We start from the raw sequence: 20,140 nt of genomic DNA, 5'->3' as shown, positions 1-20,140 counted from the left end.
GGTGAACAGAGGGCTCACCCGACAAGCCCTGCCGTCAGGGCCACTGTGATCCTCCCCGTCTTCATCTCAGGATGGAGCTGCTTAAAATCCACAACGTGATTAGAAGTGCTCGCCTGCGGGTATTCCTACTATTTTGTTCTGTACAGATACCTCTGCTAATTGGACAATTCACTGAATCGTGTTTTGTGGCAGGGCTGTGCCACTGCTCTGTGGCTGACTTTTAATTATAAATCTGGTGGCAGGATTGACGCCTCGCCATCTAATGGGCAGCTCTAGTACTGGAACACCCTCTGGGCACAATTGATTACAAAACATTAAGATTATCCCACGGTTCACATGAAATCCAGTTGTCAGACCGTTCATCTCAATTTGTTTTCATTTCCTCATTCGTGCAGTCTATATCTGTAAGCAGTTGGCCTGTTACCTAATAAGTTAAGTGTGTGTCATTCATGTAACTAGAGTGCCTCAGACACGCAGCAACAAAACTGGAGTGTCTTGCAGCTAATTTGGCCCACGGACCCAGTCAGATGTGCTGTTGGCTGTAGCAACAGAGAGAAACACCATGGAGCTTTGAGGCTCATTTTCTCTTGAGAGAGTAAGCTGTTTTGCAGGGCGTATGTCTTCAAGCGTGGAGGAATGATTCTCCCAGCGCTGAATGGAGCCTCAGTGAGACTGGTGTCGAAATGGCGCCTCGGTGGGGTGGGTGATGCATTAGAGGGCGCCTCCTTAGTGAAATATGGGGTCAGAGGTGTCAGACATTCCAACAGTAGGTCTGGTTCTCTTGAGACTGTAAAGCCTGCTCTTTAAATGTACGGACGAGGAGGACCTTTTTGACCACAGGGCAAGCATATCGCACACAATACAGCAAACCATCACATCTATGTCCCTTTTTGGATCTGTCTCGACTCTCTCCCCCAGACCTCGGACCTGTTTGCCATGATCGAGAGGATGCAGGTACGGTAAATGGTCTACTGGCTCTTTTGTACTCCCTGCCCGAACTTGTACTTCCTCCTACCCAGGCTTTAATGAAATGACATCCTCAGAATTTGATTTCCTTTGGACGTAAAAGTCCCGTTCTTTTCTATTTCGAGACTCCTGTTTTTCTGCTCTTTTTCCTGCTATTTTTGTATTCCAGTTCACATCCCTGCCCCTCCAACACTTTTGTGTGTCTCTGTGTATCTATCATTTTTTGTGTTTCTTTTTGCTATTAATGTTTTTTTTTTTAGGATTTACAGCAATGTATAAGGCATCCCCTTAGGCTGTCTTTAAACACACGAGGATCCAGAATGTGCTGAACAGAGCCTTTGTGTTTTCTCTTCACAGCCGGGTCGTTTTTTCTGTGTCATCAGAGGGTGAAATGCCATGATATTTTTAATATGCTGTGGTGGTGTTGTAGGAATGCAGTTGGTTATGTAGTTGGTTATGTTCTGCCCCGTGTCTTTCAACAACGGCATCTTTTCAGAAGTACAAGTACCTGAAGCAAGAAAAGTAATAGATTCTGAAACAGCCTTTGAATAGATATCAACACAGTATAAACAGAAAGCTTGATCTGAGAGCGTCTTTGACAGTACATCAATGGAGGCATCTACTTTTAGAGACAGAATTTTCAATTAAAAATCTAATAATTCTTTTGATCTGCAATAAACTTGTCTAAACATAAAATGATTTTAAAACAGAATGAGTTTTCTGTTTCATGTTTATCTAAGTGGCCGTAAAGCTTGTCAAATTGACTTTGTAGCATTGCTATTGCCATGGGCGACTTGATTATGAAAACCAGATTGAAAGTGCTATTCATTTATGTATAACTGCATAACTGTCTACTATAGTAATATCTCTGTTGGCAACATGATGCTGAACTAATCACATAGATGTTGTTTCGGCGTATAATGAGTGAAACACAGGGTTAAACAACAACATCTTTCAAAAAGACTAGTGCCGGAACCAAGAAGAGTAATAGGCATGAAAAGCCTGATGCATAGGTGTGAAAACATTAGAAACTATTTTAATTGAATTGAATGTTCAAGGCGCTAATCTCCTATTGAGGAGATTTTTATTTTTCATTCAAACTATTCATCCACTTTACTTCCATTAAGATCAAGGATAGTTTACAGAAGCAAGACCTGGACAACAGGCAGAACTACGGTAATATACAGTATTCTATTATAAATAACATTCTCAGAAGAAATGTGAGAGGAAAGAGGGAAGGAAAGCGAAAGAAACAGTGGCGCAGTCCTCACAGAATGAACTTAATGAACACATCGACAACTTCCAACTTTTTCATCGTCCAAAGTCCTAAAAAAAAAAAAATGTCAAAGAGTGTCAAGTTCCGTAAGTTTCAAATGTTGCTGCAGGGTATTCCACGCAAAGAGGGGCACAGATCAGGAAAGCTTTGTTACTCATCTCTGTCTGTGCTTTGGGAACTGTCAGTAGATGTGAGTCAGCAGAATAAGAATAGATAGAACAGATAGACAGCCTTGTTTAGCCTTGTTGGGCCCTTAAGTGGAATTGTGGCTGATGATATCTGCAGTCTGGCTTAATGGAAACACCTTCCCTGTTGTCCTGGACCTCCAACACTCTCCTGCTTATCTTCTTAAACTCTCTCATATCTCTCCACTTCTGCTTCCTCTTTCTGTGCTCCATCTGGTGATTGAGGTTGTGTGTTACGTAAACATGAATAATGCTTACAAAGAATTATCTCCCGCTATCACACTGCAGAGGAACATTACGTGCTACTTTGCAATCAAAAATATTGTGGGTGTGTGAATATTGTGTCCATCCACATGTGTCTACCTGTTTCGTCAGTATTTCACCTGCTCCCTCAGTATCTCTCTTTTTCTGTCTCTCTCACCCCACAGGGTAGCAGAATGGATGAGCAGCGATGCCCCCTCCCTCCCCCCCTCAAAGTGAGTCCCGAATCCTCACATCTCCCCGTAGGCCACGGGCTGGTAAAACCTCCGTAAAGGCAGAGCTTTAAACCTTTCCTTATCAGCTGTCAGGCAGGGTTTAGGATGCTCACCGCCTGAGTTAGGAACTCGACGGGACTAGAGCCGCAAAATCCTCAGCCATCCTATCGCGGAGACAGGCTAATGTGGTTGGAATAGAAGACTCTGTAAGATATCCTCAGCGGGAGGCCTGGGGTCAGGTCAGAAGGCACACGCAATTGAGGGTAATCGTCAACAGGAGGGATATGAAACCATTTGTTGTTGTGGCCTGTCAAAAATCTGGCAATTTTTGAGGGGTTGGCTACTCACAAATCTGTATTACCTGCTTGTGGAGTTGGACTTTGTAGGAACTGGTTGGAAGACTTTAACGTATGGGCTAGCATGAAGTATACAGTGAAGTATTGGCCAGTATTGGAGAGATTTAGTGGTTTTACAGTGCTAGTGGCATGAACAATTAAAGGAAAACTCCACCTAGAGCTGCAACGATTAATCGATTAATCGATTAGTTGTCAAATATTAAATTGATCGCCAACTATTTTGATAATCGATTAATCGGTTTGAGTAATTTATTAAGAAAAATAAGTCAAAATTCTCTGATTCCATCTTCTTAAATGTGAATATTTTCTGGTTTCTTTACTCCTCTATGACAGTAAACTGAATATCTTTGGGTTGTGGACAAAACAAGACATTTGAGGACGTCATCTTGGACTTTGGGAAACACTGATCGACATTTTTCACCATTTTCTGACATTTTATAGACCAAACAACTAATCAATTAATCGAGAAAATAATCGACAGATTAATCGACAATGAAAATAATTGTTAGTTGCAGCCCTAACTCCACACTAACATTGTTAAAAAACAGGTATTGGCGATCGCTATCGTTCTCTCAGCCTACACATATAACCCACAGCTGAATAGAACAGGTTCAGGCCTGTTCTGTGCGGTTGTTGAAAGACATTCTCGGAAATGTAAGAAATCACCAAGTACAGAAGGACATTATTTTCCTTTATGTACTGAAGGATTCATTATTATGTGATGTCCAATGACGTGTGTTGGACTTGCATGTATTAGCTGCCAATACTTGAAATGAAGCATCTCTCCCACCCAACACAACACAACACAACAGTATGGCTGCACATCTACTGGGGAATCCCTCTTTATGACGCTGGTTTATTTTTCTTGGTATTTTCAAAGGAAAGGACATGCTGTTCCTTGTTCACAACAGTACTGTGAGCTTTTAGCACCCAGAGCATAGGGTGCCAGAAATTATAAAACATTTCAACTTTTGGCAAATGACTGTCATGCTTAAATGGGTTCTCAATAGTCATAAAGCAACAGCAGGAGCCATGACCAGTGATTCCCGCGAGCTTCTGTTCAGCGTTACTTGATAAAACGGGGGGAAAAAAACAGTCCGGTGGATGAAAGAGAGAATATTAGGCAGTTGTCTGCAATGCCATAAGCATGGCCTCTGTCATGTTTACAGGACATGAATAATAACCCTAAATGAAGCAGAACTGCATGCTATCCCTAGTTGGTACGATGGTACGTCACACTGTTTGTGCACTTTGCTATTTTTTTGAAAGAACCACAACTAAAACCATGATTAGAATCTATTGTTTGTCATCTAGGTTCTTCGCACACCTATACCAGGAGACAGGTGTGTTAGGAGAGGACTTGGAAACCGACAGAATGTGAAGAGACTCCCACACACAGTCTATACTTGCAATTAAAACATTTTATTGAAAAATAGCAACGTTTCGGTTCTTCGGAGACCTTCGTCAGGCAAATACCTTTTCACAATGATAGGCCATGTTATATAGGGGTACTGCTCAGTCAAATAGGATACAGGATTACCTCAAGAAAGTACAAATAATATATGAATTCACATGCACAATTAAATACATATTTCATATTGAACCCATCATACATGCTGTAGTTCACAAAAATCTAAAGCCAAAAATGCAGCACATATACATACAGTATACAGTATAGCTGTACATATACAGGAGGACACATCTGCCTATAGGCCTATATATAGCATGTACACATATATACATACACATCCAGACCTGCCAGGAGCTGGAAAAATGTCACCTCGGGTTAGTCCTGACAAAAGAGGAGGCAAAAGGCAACAGAATTACCATTTGCAGAAGCACACCATAAATTGTATGGAAGAAACTGTTACAACTCTACCAGTGAAATCACAGAAAGAAGAAGTTAGACCCATGGGAGCCAGTGTGTGTAGGGTATGGATCCAGTAGGCCTCATGCTGTTATTTTAGTAATAGATCATGGTCACCGCCCATCAGCTTGACTCATATTCATTTCCTTCCCTGCAGACAGAAGAGGATTACATCCCTTACCCCAGCGTTCATGAGGTACACACAATGTACAGTAGACACACATATTCAAAAATACACTCTCTACTTAATTTAGATGTATAAAATACACTCAGAAGTACAAAAAACATATATTTTCTGCTCATTGGAGGCACAAACCTTAATCAAAAGTAACAATCATTCTGAACATGTATTGTCCATCCCTGCGTCAGGTTCTGGGCCGTACCAGCCCTTTCCCACTCATCCTGCTGCCCCAGTTTGGAGGCTACTGGATCGAGGGGACCAATCATGAGCCTAAAGACCCCCCAGAGGCCGAGCAGCCCCCCTGTCCCGCCTCCCACATCAAACTGGAGACCAACAGCACTGCCAAGATCTACAGGAAGCAGTTCATGGGGAAGGTGAGGATGGAAAGGTGGTTTGGTTTCATACACTGCAGAAATATCTTAATTCATTTAATCTAGTACTGAGAAAAAAAAGTGAAAAAAAATCTACTAATGGGCTGAGATAATTTCACTTGTTTTCAATGCAAATAAACAAATAAACGGATTTTCTTGAATTTGGTGTCATTTTCCTGATACTAGTGAAGTGATCTGCCGTATTCTGCCTTGTTTTGAGATGTTGACACATGTTTCTAGAAAATTACCGAAACAAGTTAAACTGCATTAGAAAGAAGTGTGGAATTTTCACATCCAAGTAGCAGAATTTTTCACTTGCTTTAAGAAAATTTTATTTTAACACTGAATATGAGACAAAAATTACTTCTTAAGATAAACATTTTTGAATGCCTTGTCAAGTGGGAATGAAGGCAAAAAAAAACAAAAAACAATCCAGACAGAATTTGCATGAACTAAGGGTTTATTGGCATCATTTTGTGTGTGTCTTTTAGCATTTGATCACCTTTGCACCCATGTGGGACACAGAGGGCCACTGGTCAACACACAAGGACCAAGGTGTGGGTGTAGCAAAGAGATGAGGGGGGAAAACAAACAGTTACCACTTCTGTTTGCTCCGGAGTGACAATCAAAGTCGCTGTTCCCATGCAAAGCGTCCTTTGAATCAGTCTGTTGTGAATACTCTCTACTCTGCTGTTGGTACTGTGTCCCATTCGCTGTCACCCATCCCACACAGATCAAGTGAAAAGAGGCGCATAAAATATATATAGCACACCTCGGGAATGTGAGGAAGATGATGCTGCCATCACTTTATTCTCTGAGTAAACTGCAAGAAACAAATCGCCCAACTATAAGGATATCTGCTGTATATTAGGACTGGGCGATATGGTTGAAATCAATATCATAAGGATTTTTCTCTATATCTATATATCACGATATGGTTCATGTATGCAAAATCACGTTAAATAATCAAATTAATGTTCATCTCATTGAACCGAATGGTAATGTTAGGTGTGATGTCAAACAAAATTTTCAAATAATATTCCTACCATACCTCAGTTTTTAAGTAAAATTTGCTTGTCATCATCAATTTAGACAGCAGAAATGTGTGTCACGGTATTAAAATATCTTCATATCATCACAATATGATTCTACTGAAAGACGATAAACGTTAATATTGAATTATCCCCCAGCCCTACTCTATATGTATATATCCAAGCAGTCATGCATTCAAAATGAGATACAGAAAAGTACATTATATTTTATGTCACACTTGTTTCCAGGGAGAGTTGCAGAACTACTCTCCTTAATGGGAAGACTGTGTTACTCTCTCTCACCCTCTCCATTTCTATTTTATTATCGTGTTTTTGTTTTTATTATTTTCTGTGGCACCCACTGCTCGTTGCTGGAGGAGCTGTTATCCTTAAAGTTTCTTCTGCTTATCTCCCCCCAGGAACACTTTAATTATTACACCATGGACGCTGCTCTGGGCCACTTGGTCTTTTCCATGAAGTATGATGTCATTGGGGATCAGGAGCATCTGCGCTTGATGCTGCGGTACAACTTCCTATTATCTTTATCGCTGACCTGTTTTCGCTCCCTTGCTTGCTCATTCTTATTCTGTTGCTTGTCCTCTCTTTATCATGGCTCCTCTTACTTGTAATTTCCTCTCTCTCTCTCTCTCTCTCTCTCTCTCTCTCTCTCTCTCTCTCTCTCTCTCTCTCTCTCCCTCTCTCTCTATTTGCCCTCGTTTGCACAAGACGCTGCTTTAGTAGTGGATAGCCATTAGCATCTGGCCAGCAGAAAGTGCTTGATAACACCTGACCTAGTGGACAGCTGCTCCATCCAGCTTCTAATGGTGTTTGTTAAAGTCACAATGAAGTGGAAAAATGACTTTTCACCTTGTTAGCTAATCCTCTATATCATAGAATACACCTATTTAACAATAAATGGAAAACAAAAATAGAAAATAATACATTTCTTACATTTTTATCTCAAAATCCTATTACTTGTACTTTCCGGAAAACAGCATGTTTTTTGTTGTTACTTCATGGCATACCAGAAGATGTACATCAAATTTGAACAATCCCCTTCTCCACCCCTCCCATCATATAAAACCTGCAACTTTAAAACTGAGCCAACTTGGTACTGCGGTGCATTTTTGGGTGTTCTCCCCCAAAAAACCCTGTTTTCTTTTCCTAAGACACCATGGTTGCGTCCCAGTGGTTGGAATTTATTAATTTGGAAGAATATAGAATTTGTGACAGCTCAAGATTATGCACAAAGCATTGTTGAACTTTGAGCTGTCCCGCCCCAAACATCCTGTTTCAACCGCAAATATGCCAAATTAAGCAAGAGGTCATCGAAATGTCATTTCCTCGTGACCTTAATGATTCCTCTTCTAAAGTACCACGCAGTACCAGATCACTGTGTGGTAAACTTTGCAGAACATTACAGAAGAGAATGGCTGTAGCAGCTCCCTGTTGTGAATGTGTATGTGTGTTTGTGTGTGTTTGTGTGTGTGTGTGTGTGTGTGTGTGTGTGTGTGTGTGTGTGTGTGTGTGAGTCAGGGCATTGCTAAAAAATAGCATGCACGCTCACTCAAACCTCCCAGTATAAATAAAGATAAAAAAATACTTTGCACTGTGCCACAGGGCAAGCAGCACTCGGCACACTATTCATCTTTGTTGTGCCAGCATAATCACGCCCACCCACCTTCACCCAACTTTGCGCTCACTCACTGTGAAATACTCCACTCCTCCACATTCTACTAATGACAGAGTAGGAGGCAGGGGAGGGACGCAGAACTCGATGCACCATCTAACCTGTGAATTAATTTTAGCACCCGAGAGACTCCACTCCAGATTTTAATAGCTGTTTTCCCTCCTTGTTGATGGAGCATTAAAACGGGTGAGTATGTAGCTAGGTAACAGTCACTCGGCCCGTAATGGTGTTCACATGGACAGTGTTTTCCACTGGCTGGCACCACCCACATGGCCAGCAACCTCATCACCTCAGTCACCTCAGTTACTGTAGCCACAAGTACTGGGGTGGCTCATGGTCCACATTTAAAGGATCTGTAAGACTTAAATAATGTGATGAAACAGAGAGAAAAGACTCAGAGATTGCTGTCTTTCAAAGACACACTCAGTAATTCTGTTAGTGGCTGTCTTGAGCTTTCTGCAGCACCACTGCTCTTTCTGTTTGTTTATTTGTTTATGATTGGACTGCTAATGCACTGCAGTAGCCGGCAATTTTGCAGGTAGCATATAACTCAGCTGTGTGTGAGTATTGTGATGCTTCAGGCGCAACAGGGGATGATGTAAACAATTCAGTGTGATCCTGTGTAGCTCAATAAATCCATCTTGGTCCTAACACTGTCAGGCTTAGGAGTTTGAGTCCTACTGTGGCTACCCATGCCACAAATGATACTGTTATCCAGTGTGGATAAAATTGCCCACCAAATATCATATTTTAAATGATGTTATAAACACCTTGCTTGTGGGCTGTAGTAGAAAATGTGCAAAGTAATTAGCATTCCTACACAACATATATGTATATAGGAACTCTCCTTACTGAATTTGCATTTCACTTGCATGCATGCTAGCCATCAATAAAACAACAAAACCACTGAGATACTGTCAAAGCATTTGGAGGTTTGACTTGAAATGTCCTCACTGGAGACTGAACACTGCGTATTTTGACTTTCCAAATTGTTTGCCTTTCAGGACAAAGTTCAAAACCCACCATGATGTGATTCCCATCTCCTGCCTCACTGAGTTCCCCAATGTGGTTCAGATGGCCAAGGTAGGCAATTCTAAACAAACACAATGAATTGTGCACAATGAGACTTTTTAGCATCTCACTGACCTGAAGAATATACTTTTTTTAACTTTTAGCTTGTTTGTGAAGAAGTAAACGTGGATAGATTTTACCCCGTCCTCTACCCGAAGGTAAGCATTGATCGTCATTGTGAATTTTTGACTGCTGAATGAAATGGTATATCTCTGGTGCTACACCTCATCCTGCTATCCAATCCAATACCCTCAAAGCGGCACGATCCTGACTGTGAAATGTCCGTCCTCTTGTCCTCAGGCATCAAGGCTCATTGTCACCTTTGATGAGCATGTGATCAGCAACAACTTCAAGTTTGGGGTGATTTATCAAAAGTTTGGCCAGGTGAGTGGCACTTCAGAGATACCGCTGTTAATCTTTCCCTTTGAGGTCCCGTGTCACTCTTCCAGGAAGTGTCCTTTGCTTTCTTCTTGCAGACATCAGAGGAGGAACTGTTTGGCAACATGGAAGAAAGTCCTGCCTTTGTAGAGTTCTTGGAGTTTCTGGGTCACAAGATTGAGCTCCATGACTTTAAAGGGTTAGGACGCTTTATTTATTTATCTATTTATTTTTTGTTTGTTTTCTCACAACCAGATTAAACACTGTTCTATTACTCTCAGTACAACTCTCCACCTCGTGTCTGTCAGGGACAGGTCATCAATCATATTGCTATTGATTGGAGCCGATTTTAAACGAATCCCTGAAATAGTGCAGCAGTCATATCTTAAGCTTAGCCTATTAGAGTAAATTTGGGCTGGTTCTCTCGATTTAGAGCGCCCTGATATTTCTAGTGTTGCTGACATTGTGATTGAGTAGGCAGAAGAAGTGCCCTTGGCATTCCCTCAATGATGGATGAGAGTGTGGATGGAACGGGGGCTCTGAGAGCTTGCACTTATGTTCCACTCCTAACACTGCTGTGCTCTTATCTCGTCTATTTTCTTCTGTTCTGTTCTCTTCTCGTGTCTTCCCTTCCCCTCACTCATCTCCTTGCCTTTCCTCTGCACTTCTCTTTCTCTCTTCTCCTTCCTTCCTTCTCTCTCCTTTCCGCATCTTCTCTCTATTCCTCTCTTCTCTCCGCTTGTCCTTTTCCTCTCCAGGTTTCGAGGCGGACTGGATGTCACTCACGGTCAGACGGGGACAGAATCTGTCTACACCAACTTCCACAACAAGGAGATTATGTTCCATGTGTCCACCAAGCTGCCGTACACAGAGGGAGACTCACAGCAGGTACAGAGACATTCCAATATGTAAATCCCCATCATAATAATAATTTGTATTTTCAATGCATGTCCCTTACTAACTGATTTGTAAAGGCGTCTCCTTGTGACTCCTCCACGTGTCAAACCGAAACCTCTTTGGTGAATGGGTCACAGGCTGTAAAATCGCGATGAAAGTCTTTTAAGCCAGCGCAGATGAAGCGAGACACAAATGATGCGCATCTCTAATTGACCTACATCTGAGGTGCAGGGTAAAAACTGAAGCCAGTACTAAACAAACGAAAACAAATATCCAAAAAAATGAATTTTGGTCCCAATAAGCTTTGCTTGTGCTATCTGAATTTTGTAGTGCACTTTACAATTTGTACAATTGTTACGCAATCTACTTATCTCTCTCAGGTCTGTTGTCCTCATTTACCCTGCCATGACCCTGAGAGATGTTTGTTTTTGTTTTTAAAGGTTTTCCATCATCACAGCGATGTTCTCTCTAGGTTTGGTCACTAGGTTTGTGGCTGATGACTTTCATCTTGTTTGTTCCATGCTGCAGTAAAATGCATTAGCCCTCAGCTGCTCTCCGCTGCCTCTCAGAGCAGTTTGACCTTTGTTACCTCAGTAACCCGCAGAGACGGCCCTTATTGCTGAGACATGGAGAGAAACAGAGAACATAAACAACACCCCCGTGGGATGATTCACAAGGGAACCAATGACAAGGAGGCAAGGTGCAACCACAATAACATGGCATCATTTCAGGAGGGAGAAAGCACAGAATTAATGTAGCCTGATCTGATGTGATCTGATTCGAGCTGGTATACTGTGTTAACACATGCCAAGCCTCCCAGTCCGCGCACGGCACTTGCTGAGCTCATTTTTAAGTATCTAACTGTCCATGGCAAGTCTCTTGTTTGGCAGTCCATCTGCACAGAGAAAGTGGGATGACTGTTGTTCGGCCATCTGGGCTCGGAAAGCCCCTGTGTGAGTAAATATTAAAGCTGACAGCTAATATGCTCAGGGATGGTGTAGTGGTTATAGTAGGACCCCTGACTCTCATATCATGTTTCCCTCACAGCCTTCACTACTGTCTTATTAAGAAGAAAACTACTGGCACAGACTTTCCAAAAAAACAAAAAAAAAAAACAAAGGAAAAGGGTTAGATTACAAAGTGCTAAGTATGCATTCATTACCTGAAGTTCATCATTCAATATGTCTAAAATATAGAGGATATATGGAGGATCCTGCCTGTATTATCACTTTGTCAACCAAGGACTTGCAATCCTTTTAATTTCATGCGATCAGTTTTGCAAGAGCAGGTGTCACTTTTATCAAATGGTGAATATTCATTTTGGAACAGAGTTCTTTATTTATTTTACATACCACCCATAAATGCTGTAATAAATCCACGGCTATCTTTCTGTTATAGGCCAATTAAGAGTCTTTGATGACTCTGGACTTTAAATGTCACAGACGCAGAGATGGGTGTGAGACTTTTTTCCCTTTAAATTGATAAAAAACATTAGTCATTTGCTCAGTCATTCATTGACTAAATTTGGCAAATTCATTGCTGCTGTGACTTCAGCAAATTATGAAAAGTTGCCAAGGCCTGAAACAGATGGCTGATTGTTGTCATGCAAACAAACACAATGGCTTAACAGACAGTGACTATAAAGTAATCGGGCAACTGACCGGAGAGGAATTATCTGTACAGCCTCAGTATAAATATTTGCTGTATTGTACTGTGCACACAATCGATCGTTCCTGAGACATTTTATTGGAGCACTAGTTAACAGTGCAGTTAATATCTGTCTTCAACAGGTGCGAAGTGGCTTTGTTAAATACATCTCCTGTCTTATGATGATGTGTTGAATAACATGATGACTGATAGAGGGGAATCAACACATGCTGCTGCAGAGCAGGTGTCAAGCTGTGGAGGCCTTTCACTCTGGAGGAAAATGGGAGCTGGTTCTATTTTTGCCTTGCTCTCTGCACTGAGAAAGCTCTTACTACGCATCTCTGTTTATCATCTGACTGCATCTGTTTGTAAAAACTGATCAAGCTTGTATCTGGAGTGATTGTATTTGGAATGATTTCGGTCACAATGTCTTCAAGACAAGGAAATGCAGTAAAGGGTTGTCAGTGGCTTTCTATTGTTCTGGGTTGAACAGCATTTCCTGTGACATTCCAACATCACTGTTGCTTGATTTGCTGAAAGAGGATGAGATTTTGGGCCCGTATTTATCAAGTGTCTCAGACTAGGAAATTCATTCTAACTACCCCAGAATTCTCAATGACGCAAATTTGCTCCTAGTTCTTGGCAATGGAGTAAGAGCATGTGATCAACGCTCCAAACAAGGAAAAAAATCCTAGCTCTTCCAGTATTTAGGAGAGCTCAAGAGCTGTCCCAACTCGCTGAAGTTCCCAGCAAAAGGCAATGAGGTGACACTATGCATGCAGAGGAGGGATGTGTTGGTGATGGTTAACAACAATAAGCTTCTTAAAAGTTATCATTTGCATAAAAATGTAATACTTTTTGTGACCGACCTTGCCCAGGATGACATCGCTCCATCCACAAAAAGAACCAGTGCTCTTCTTGCAGCTCTTACTCTTTTTGGCAACAGGGAAAATGCAGCTATGCAACACAGCCAACCATCTGTAGAGTCATAAACCATCAGATTCATTCATTTCCCCACCACTCAAAAGCCTGCCAAAGCGTGGTCCTAAATTATTATAGCCTAGTCATAGTCTCACTTAATGTATTGGGTCTTAAGATATGTTTAGATACAGCAATGGATCAACCTCAATTGTGTTACCTATTTAGAAACGCAGATGAACTATACTTTGTGTAGGCCTATAGGTCAATAAATAGGTTTGACATTTTATTGAGACTTATTTATCAGGTTTGACAATAGATTTTTTTTTTGCCAATAAGTACTGTTATATATACGTAGGAGTGGTGCTATGTTCTGCAACAAGGAATCTAGATATAGCTCTTTCAGTGTGCTGAAACCTTAGCAACAACTATCAAGAAGAACTGCATCTTAATTTCAGTTTGCAGCTTAGAGTGTTAGTAAAACCATAATGTCATACATTCTCATTGTACTTAATGAAAATGTGCGTAAGAAGCTGTCCAACTTTGAGCTGGGACTATTTTTAGTCCTACTTAAACTTTGGTCGGGCCTTGGGTGTGATTTTCTAACTGGTGATTTGAGATGTCTCCGCTCTCTGTTTTTCTTTTTTCTTTTTTTTTTGTGCCGTCCAGCTGCAGAGGAAGAGGCACATAGGCAACGACATCGTGGCCATCGTGTTTCAGGAGGAGAACACGCCCTTTGTTCCGGACATGATCGCCTCCAACTTCCTGCACGCCTATGTGGTGGTGCAGGTGGAGAACGCGTGCTCAGACAACGTCATCTATAAGGTGGGTGCCAAGGACGAGAATATCAAGAAACTTTGACCCACGGTGACCCATAACCCTCATTTCAAATTCATTCACGCGTTCGTTGTTCGGGACCTGATTGCTTTGCTTTGAGGTGTCTTTTAAAAGTGTCACCGGTGGATTTACGGTGTAGCGAGCGAGGTCAGGCTGTCGTCGTATGAACTCTCCTTTTTTCTCCCTCAGGTGTCGGTGACGGCGCGAGATGATGTACCTTTCTTCGGGCCCGCTCTGCCAGACCCCGCCATCTTCAAAAAGGTCAGCGGTCATACAAATATACCGACTAGGGGCCCCTCACAAAGAGACATCGTAAAACTTTATTCACTCGGCCTTGGCTTCTCGCGTCTTTCCATCTCCCCCCTCCGCAGGGCCACGAGTTCCACGAGTTCCTCTTCACCAAGCTTATCAATGCGGAGTACGCCTGCTACAAGGCTGAGAAGTTCGCCAAGCTGGAGGTGAGAAGAGTGTCACGCAGCAAACTGCCATGGGGATGTGAATGATTGTAATGTGTGTGCGCCCATAAGCCTTTGTTTGCATACAAGGGCTTGTATTCTCTGGGCTGTACCCTTCATAGAAAGTGACTGCAAGTGACAACATACATTTATTGCACCTCCCCTCCACCCTTCTCAAACAAGCACAATGGAAACAAGTCCTGGTCCTGATGTTTATGATTGGGATGCAGTACTGTTTTTGTCTTTATCGGTGCTGCTCGTGTTCCTAAATGTGAAAGCATATACTAATTTAATTAAATGTATTTATTTATTTATATAGTTTATTTGATAGGGACAATGCAAATTAACATAGTGCCACTTCAACTGGTTAAAAACAAGTTGATGCAACTAATGTTCTGCATACAGAGATTATAGTTATTGCTAGTTTCCAACTCCTGTCCATAGTTAGGCTTTTCTTAAGAGTAAAAGTAAGAAAATAAATAAGTTACATACAAAGAAGCATAATTTAAAAAAGGAAAATGGAAAAAAAACAACAAATAACAATAAAATAATCAAGCCATCATTGATGAGATGATTAAAAATGCATACAGCTCTGATTTTGCTTCAGCCAGCCTTTAACATTTGTATTATTTATAAAAAACCTTAATGTCTTGGATTTCAGTTTGTAAGAATAAGCGCTAGTACCTGAGCTGACTGTATGTTGTTGTTGTTGTTGTTGTTGTTGTCAGGAGCGTACGCGGTCGGCCCTGCTGGAGACGCTGTACGAGGAGCTGCACGTCAACAGCCAGTCCATGATGGGCCTGGGCGGAGACGAGGATAAGCTGGAGAACGGGGGAGGAGGGGGAGGAGGCTTCTTTGAGTCCTTTAAGGTACAGCCCCGTCCCTCGTTTTGACGAGGGCGCGCCGCTAATCTGCAACCCCACATGCATGAGAGAGAATGATGACGACTGGGGGGGAAACTTTTGGGATGCTTTTTTTTCTCCCCCCACTCTCTTGGCTGGGACTCTGGGTATTCACACATGAGAAAACAAAGCATAGAAAATTTGCTCTATCTCAAAGGGCCAGGCCTGTGGCATTTCGACGTTGAAGCTCTCCACGCTTGGCTGTGTGACTGTATCTTGCCGCTGGAGTCGGTGTGTGTTTGACATGATGGTGCGGTTTGAGACTGGGGAACGTCCCGTTGCGTGTGGAAGGCACTTTGCTCTGACTGCGAGTGCTCCATCAATGACCATTAGGGTGGTGGAGCGTGGCCCAGCCGCTGAGGCATGGCGGTGGGAGCTGTGATTGTGTGTGCCTGATGAACGATTTAATGACCCCTCATTAGGGAGCTGATGATACAGTTTGCATGGCTCCCCATGGGCACCGCTCCCTCGCTGTTTTTCTCCCCTCCCTCCCCCTCCAGCTGTCTGTTTCCCAGTCCATCTTTTCTGCCCTTCTCCGGCTCTCCATGCAGATCTCGACCCTTCTCTCTCTCTCTCTCTCTCTCTCTCTCTCTCTCCCTCTCTCTCTCTCTCTCTCTCTCTCTCTCTCTCTTCTCTCTCTCTCTCTCTCTCTCTCCCTCTCTCTCTCGATATAATTGTCTCCCCCCCAATCTCTTTCTGCCCCCCTCTCTCCACGCAATACCTCTGTATGGATCTGCTGTATAATCCCATCTCCGCCTCTTTCTACCTACTTTCTCTACCTACTTTCTCTCTCTCTCTCTCTCCCTCTCTCTCTCTCTGTCTCTCTCCCTCTCTCTCTCTGTCTCTCTCTCCCTCTCTCTCTCGATATAATTGTCTCCCCCCAATCTCTTTCTGCCCCTCTCTCCACGCAATACCTCTGTATGGATCTGCTGTATAATCCCATCTCCGCCTCTTTCTACCTACTTTCTCTACCTACTTTCTCTCTCTCTCTCTCTCTCCTCTCTCTCTCTCTCTCTCTCTCTCTCTCTCACTCACACTCACACACACACACACTCACGCACACACACACCTCCACATAGTACCTCTATATGGATTTACCTTTGCTTTATAATCCCATCTGTGTCTCTTTTTACCTACTTTCTACCTGTGGAGATCTCTCTATCTCTCTGTCTCTGTCTCTGTCTCTGTCTCTCTCTCTCTCTCTCTCTCTCTCTCTCTCTCTCTCTCTCTCTCTCTCTCTCTCACTCACACTCACACACACACACACACACACACTCACGCACACACACACCTCCACATAGTACCTCTATATGGATTTACCTTTGCTTTATAATCCCATCTGTGCCTCTTTTTACCTACTTTCTACCTGTGGAGATCTCTCTGTCTCTGTCTCTGTCTCTGTCTCTCTCTCTCTCTCTCTCTCTCTCTCTCTCTCTCTCTCTCTCTCTCTCTCTCTCTCTCTCTTACAGTCCCTCTGCATAGATTTACCCCTGCCCTCTAATCCCATCTCTCTCTCTCTCTGCCTCTGTCTACCTGTGGGGATTTGTGCTGTCTTGCTGTCTCTCTCACTTGCTCCTTTCTCTTTTTCTCTTGGACTCCCTCCCTCCCTCGCTCTCTCTCTCTCTTTCTTTCTCACCTCCACCTCCCATTGCACAATACCCCACGATGGATTTACTGTTGCCGCTTAATCCTAAATAGCTACTAAGGAGAGAGGAGACGTGCACTCATCCTCCTCCTCCACAAAGCTCACACTCTCTCAGACCTTCTGTAAACCTCTGCCAAACACTGGGCTTAACCTCTGAAAAACATTCCCGTTCTCTGACACAACCTCTCCCTCCTCACAGTTGATCTGCACTGCCCCTATGTGTTCAAAGAATAGTGCTGCATACACACAAGCGTAACTAACACATCTGTGTCCTCAGAGAATTGGCAAATTTATGCACAAGGAATATTCTTGTATACAAAGACAGAATCTAGTTAGGGTGTATGGTCAGTCTGGGTCAGCACCTATACTGAAATATATTATATATTATATATATTATACTGACATATGTTAAACAAAGTACCAAACATCCATGGGCCAATATGAGCAAATCTATTAAAAAAAGAAGACATTTTTCAATATCTTTGTCATTGTAGTGAAATTGAAATATTTGAGGTTAGCACTAGTAACAGTGTAGTATTAGTAAAACATAAATGTAGATATATTAATTGTTTTTTATCAAACAAACACATTTACTAATATGTACATATATGTCAAAAAAATTTACAAAATTGCCAAAATGCTAAATTTAAGCATATTTTGGGACTTTATTTGAACATACATTTACATATATGTGTGGTATTTTTTTGAAATATATGTCAGTGTGTTAGGTTTCCACATGGCATCAAAGTGGATCCACTGACAGTATTTCCTCGTTTCTCTCTGTAGCGGGTGATCCGCAGCAGAAGCCAGTCTATGGACGCCATGGGCCTCAGTAACAAGAAGTCACACACAGTCTCCACTAGTCACAGTGGCAGCTTTACCCACAATCCCGCAGAGAGCCCCAAAACCCCAGGGATAGTAAGTAGCCCCTTTTGGTTCACCTGAGGCCCATCTAACGTACACATACACTCAAACGTACACAAATGGATACACACACACACCCACTTCTTCCTCTGTCCTTTCTCATAGACAGCACTTTAGCAATCTACTCCTATTTGTCTTTATCATCAAACCACTCACTTTCATTCCTGACATTTTTAATTCACCCTTGCTTTGTACTAAAGTAGCTTCTACTGTTTGCCTGCTTCCATTTATTGCTTTGAGTGCTTTCAGTAATGACTAGTTTTTTTGTTTGTCATTCAACCTTTCATTCATTTCCCATCTGTTGTAAGCGAACCTTCAACATCACATGGTGTGACAAACACAAAACTAGGATGATGTTTGTGTTAAAAAATGTGTATCCATGGTGGAATGAATCCGAAGACTCCTCCTCTACACTATGTGCCAGATGTGCCAGATGTAGATGACTTTCTTTGTTTGTGAGCCCCAGTATAGCCTTTATCCTCTCGAGTGTTGAGGTGAGCTTAGTGTAGTTGCTGTTTGACTACCCAGATTCCCTCCCTCCTTACTGCTGCTTTGTCATGACTGTTTCCTCTTGTAAATGTTACAACTTCTCTACGCAGCCTTGTACAACATGTGCATGTTTGGCTGAAGAACAAGCACGGCACACGGCATGAATACAAGGAGCACACTGTTTTGTTTTGCGGTGTCTCTTTTAGAGGTGGGGTCAAATTGTGTTTCAGTTCTGCCAGCTCAGATTTCTCATTGACGATTCAAAAATGACAATTCGAAATTCATTACCGTTTGGAATTTGCTCATTGACAGGATTTTGAATTGGATCTAAATTAATCCCATCTCTAAATTGACTTTTTTGGATTGTGTCAGCCCCCCCCTCCCCTCCCCTCCCTCCCTTTTTCTCCTTCTGAATGCTTCACTAAACAGACCTGTATCCCTCAGGCCACAAACTGCCGACATGCCCGCTGCCTCGGTGGCACTCCGCCTCCTGCTGTACCCTCTTGTGTTGGACCCCAGCCTGCTTTTGCTCTGAACCGCTTCTCACTGTGTCCTCAATATGTCCTCTGTATTACGTCGTGCTGCGAGCTCCTTTTCAAACTCCTTTGCACTTTACCGTTTAAATTCTACGTGCTGTGCGCATGAGATCTCATGATGTGTTCTTTTTTTTCCTTCTTTCCTTGCTTTTTCAATCTATATTCTCCTCTCTCTCTCTCTCTCTCTCTCTCTCTCTATCTCTGTGCTTTCTCCGCCCCGTCTTGTGTGGCTCAGTCATTGCTTGTCCCAGGGAAAAGTCCCAGTAAATATGGACGCCGAGGCAGTGCCATAGGGATAGGAACAATAGAAGAGGTTCATGTATAATTCTCCCTTCTTGTTTGCTGTTCCTGTCTCTAGTCTTTGCTGTTGTCTTTCCATAATGTAACATACTTGTCAAGTGTGCAGTTAGTCGTTACCCTGTTTTTGGTTTCAGATGTGCCTATTCATAGTGTTTCAATTCCCATGGCTGTGAGAGGTTTTTAGATATTTAGCTCTTTTGGAGGTGCAATAAGTTGTCATGACGTTTGTTTAGGTATGATTTTTAAGGATAAATTCAGTTCATTCATTCACACCTAAACCATCTTATATCCATGTATTTGTGGCAAAAAGGGAATCATCCATCACAGACTGAGGAGTGTCATAGCTCATTTTCCTCAGGATGCTATAAATCTGTTACCTGACATTTATATGGTGTTTCAAGGTAGATGACTTCATTGCAGATGATTGTTGTGGAGTTTTATTGTTTCATGTTTCGCGTTCCATTGTGTCCAGAGTCAGTGAGTCACGGATTCGTAAAACATGCTGCCAAACATGTTTCATCGCATTATCTCACTATTTATCCCACGCTCATATCACATCCAAAGTTCATTTTTAGATACCTTTCATTTCCCATATCCAGTCGCCTACCTTGTCATTGTATATGATTATGCTGTGGTTTATAAATGGGTTTTACAGTCCCCATGGTGTGTCTGACTTCCCTCTCCCCACTCACTGCTAGTCATTGATCATTCCTGGGAAAAGTCCAACCAGGAAAAAGTCTGG

The 20,140-nt window shown here is 42.3% G+C and overlaps 1 protein-coding gene across 2 annotated transcripts in view; it reads left to right on the top strand.

Moving 5' to 3' along the window:
- The window catches only part of rap1gapb (RAP1 GTPase activating protein b), a 61,467-nt gene that overhangs the window by 37,998 nt on the left and 3,329 nt on the right, over positions 1-20,140 (top strand). The window contains exons 2-18 of one of the 2 annotated variants that reach the window (XM_071519118.1): positions 919-954; positions 2,856-2,903; positions 5,284-5,322; positions 5,496-5,681; positions 7,129-7,232; positions 9,404-9,482; positions 9,575-9,628; positions 9,771-9,854; positions 9,947-10,047; positions 10,607-10,736; positions 13,980-14,135; positions 14,337-14,408; positions 14,519-14,605; positions 15,331-15,471; positions 17,936-18,067; positions 19,334-19,411; positions 20,097-20,140. The exon at positions 20,097-20,140 is cut by the window's right edge and continues 66 nt beyond it. In XM_071519118.1, the coding sequence (XP_071375219.1) occupies positions 937-954; positions 2,856-2,903; positions 5,284-5,322; positions 5,496-5,681; positions 7,129-7,232; positions 9,404-9,482; positions 9,575-9,628; positions 9,771-9,854; positions 9,947-10,047; positions 10,607-10,736; positions 13,980-14,135; positions 14,337-14,408; positions 14,519-14,605; positions 15,331-15,471; positions 17,936-18,067; positions 19,334-19,411; positions 20,097-20,140 (1,553 nt within the window). In that variant the 5' untranslated portion in view covers positions 919-936. The remainder of the gene's footprint in view (positions 1-918; positions 955-2,855; positions 2,904-5,283; positions 5,323-5,495; positions 5,682-7,128; positions 7,233-9,403; positions 9,483-9,574; positions 9,629-9,770; positions 9,855-9,946; positions 10,048-10,606; positions 10,737-13,979; positions 14,136-14,336; positions 14,409-14,518; positions 14,606-15,330; positions 15,472-17,935; positions 18,068-19,333; positions 19,412-20,096) is intronic. The other variant, XM_071519117.1, reaches the window with a different exon arrangement.

The sequence above is a fragment of the Centroberyx affinis genome, unplaced genomic scaffold, assembly GCF_046629955.1.
Source record: "Centroberyx affinis isolate AG114_WGS23_722 - 3 ecotype Tasmania unplaced genomic scaffold, CSIRO-AGI_Caff_v1 ptg000659l_1, whole genome shotgun sequence".
Lineage (NCBI taxonomy): Eukaryota > Metazoa > Chordata > Actinopteri > Beryciformes > Berycidae > Centroberyx > Centroberyx affinis.
This window is presented reverse-complemented; position numbering and strand designations above follow the sequence as displayed.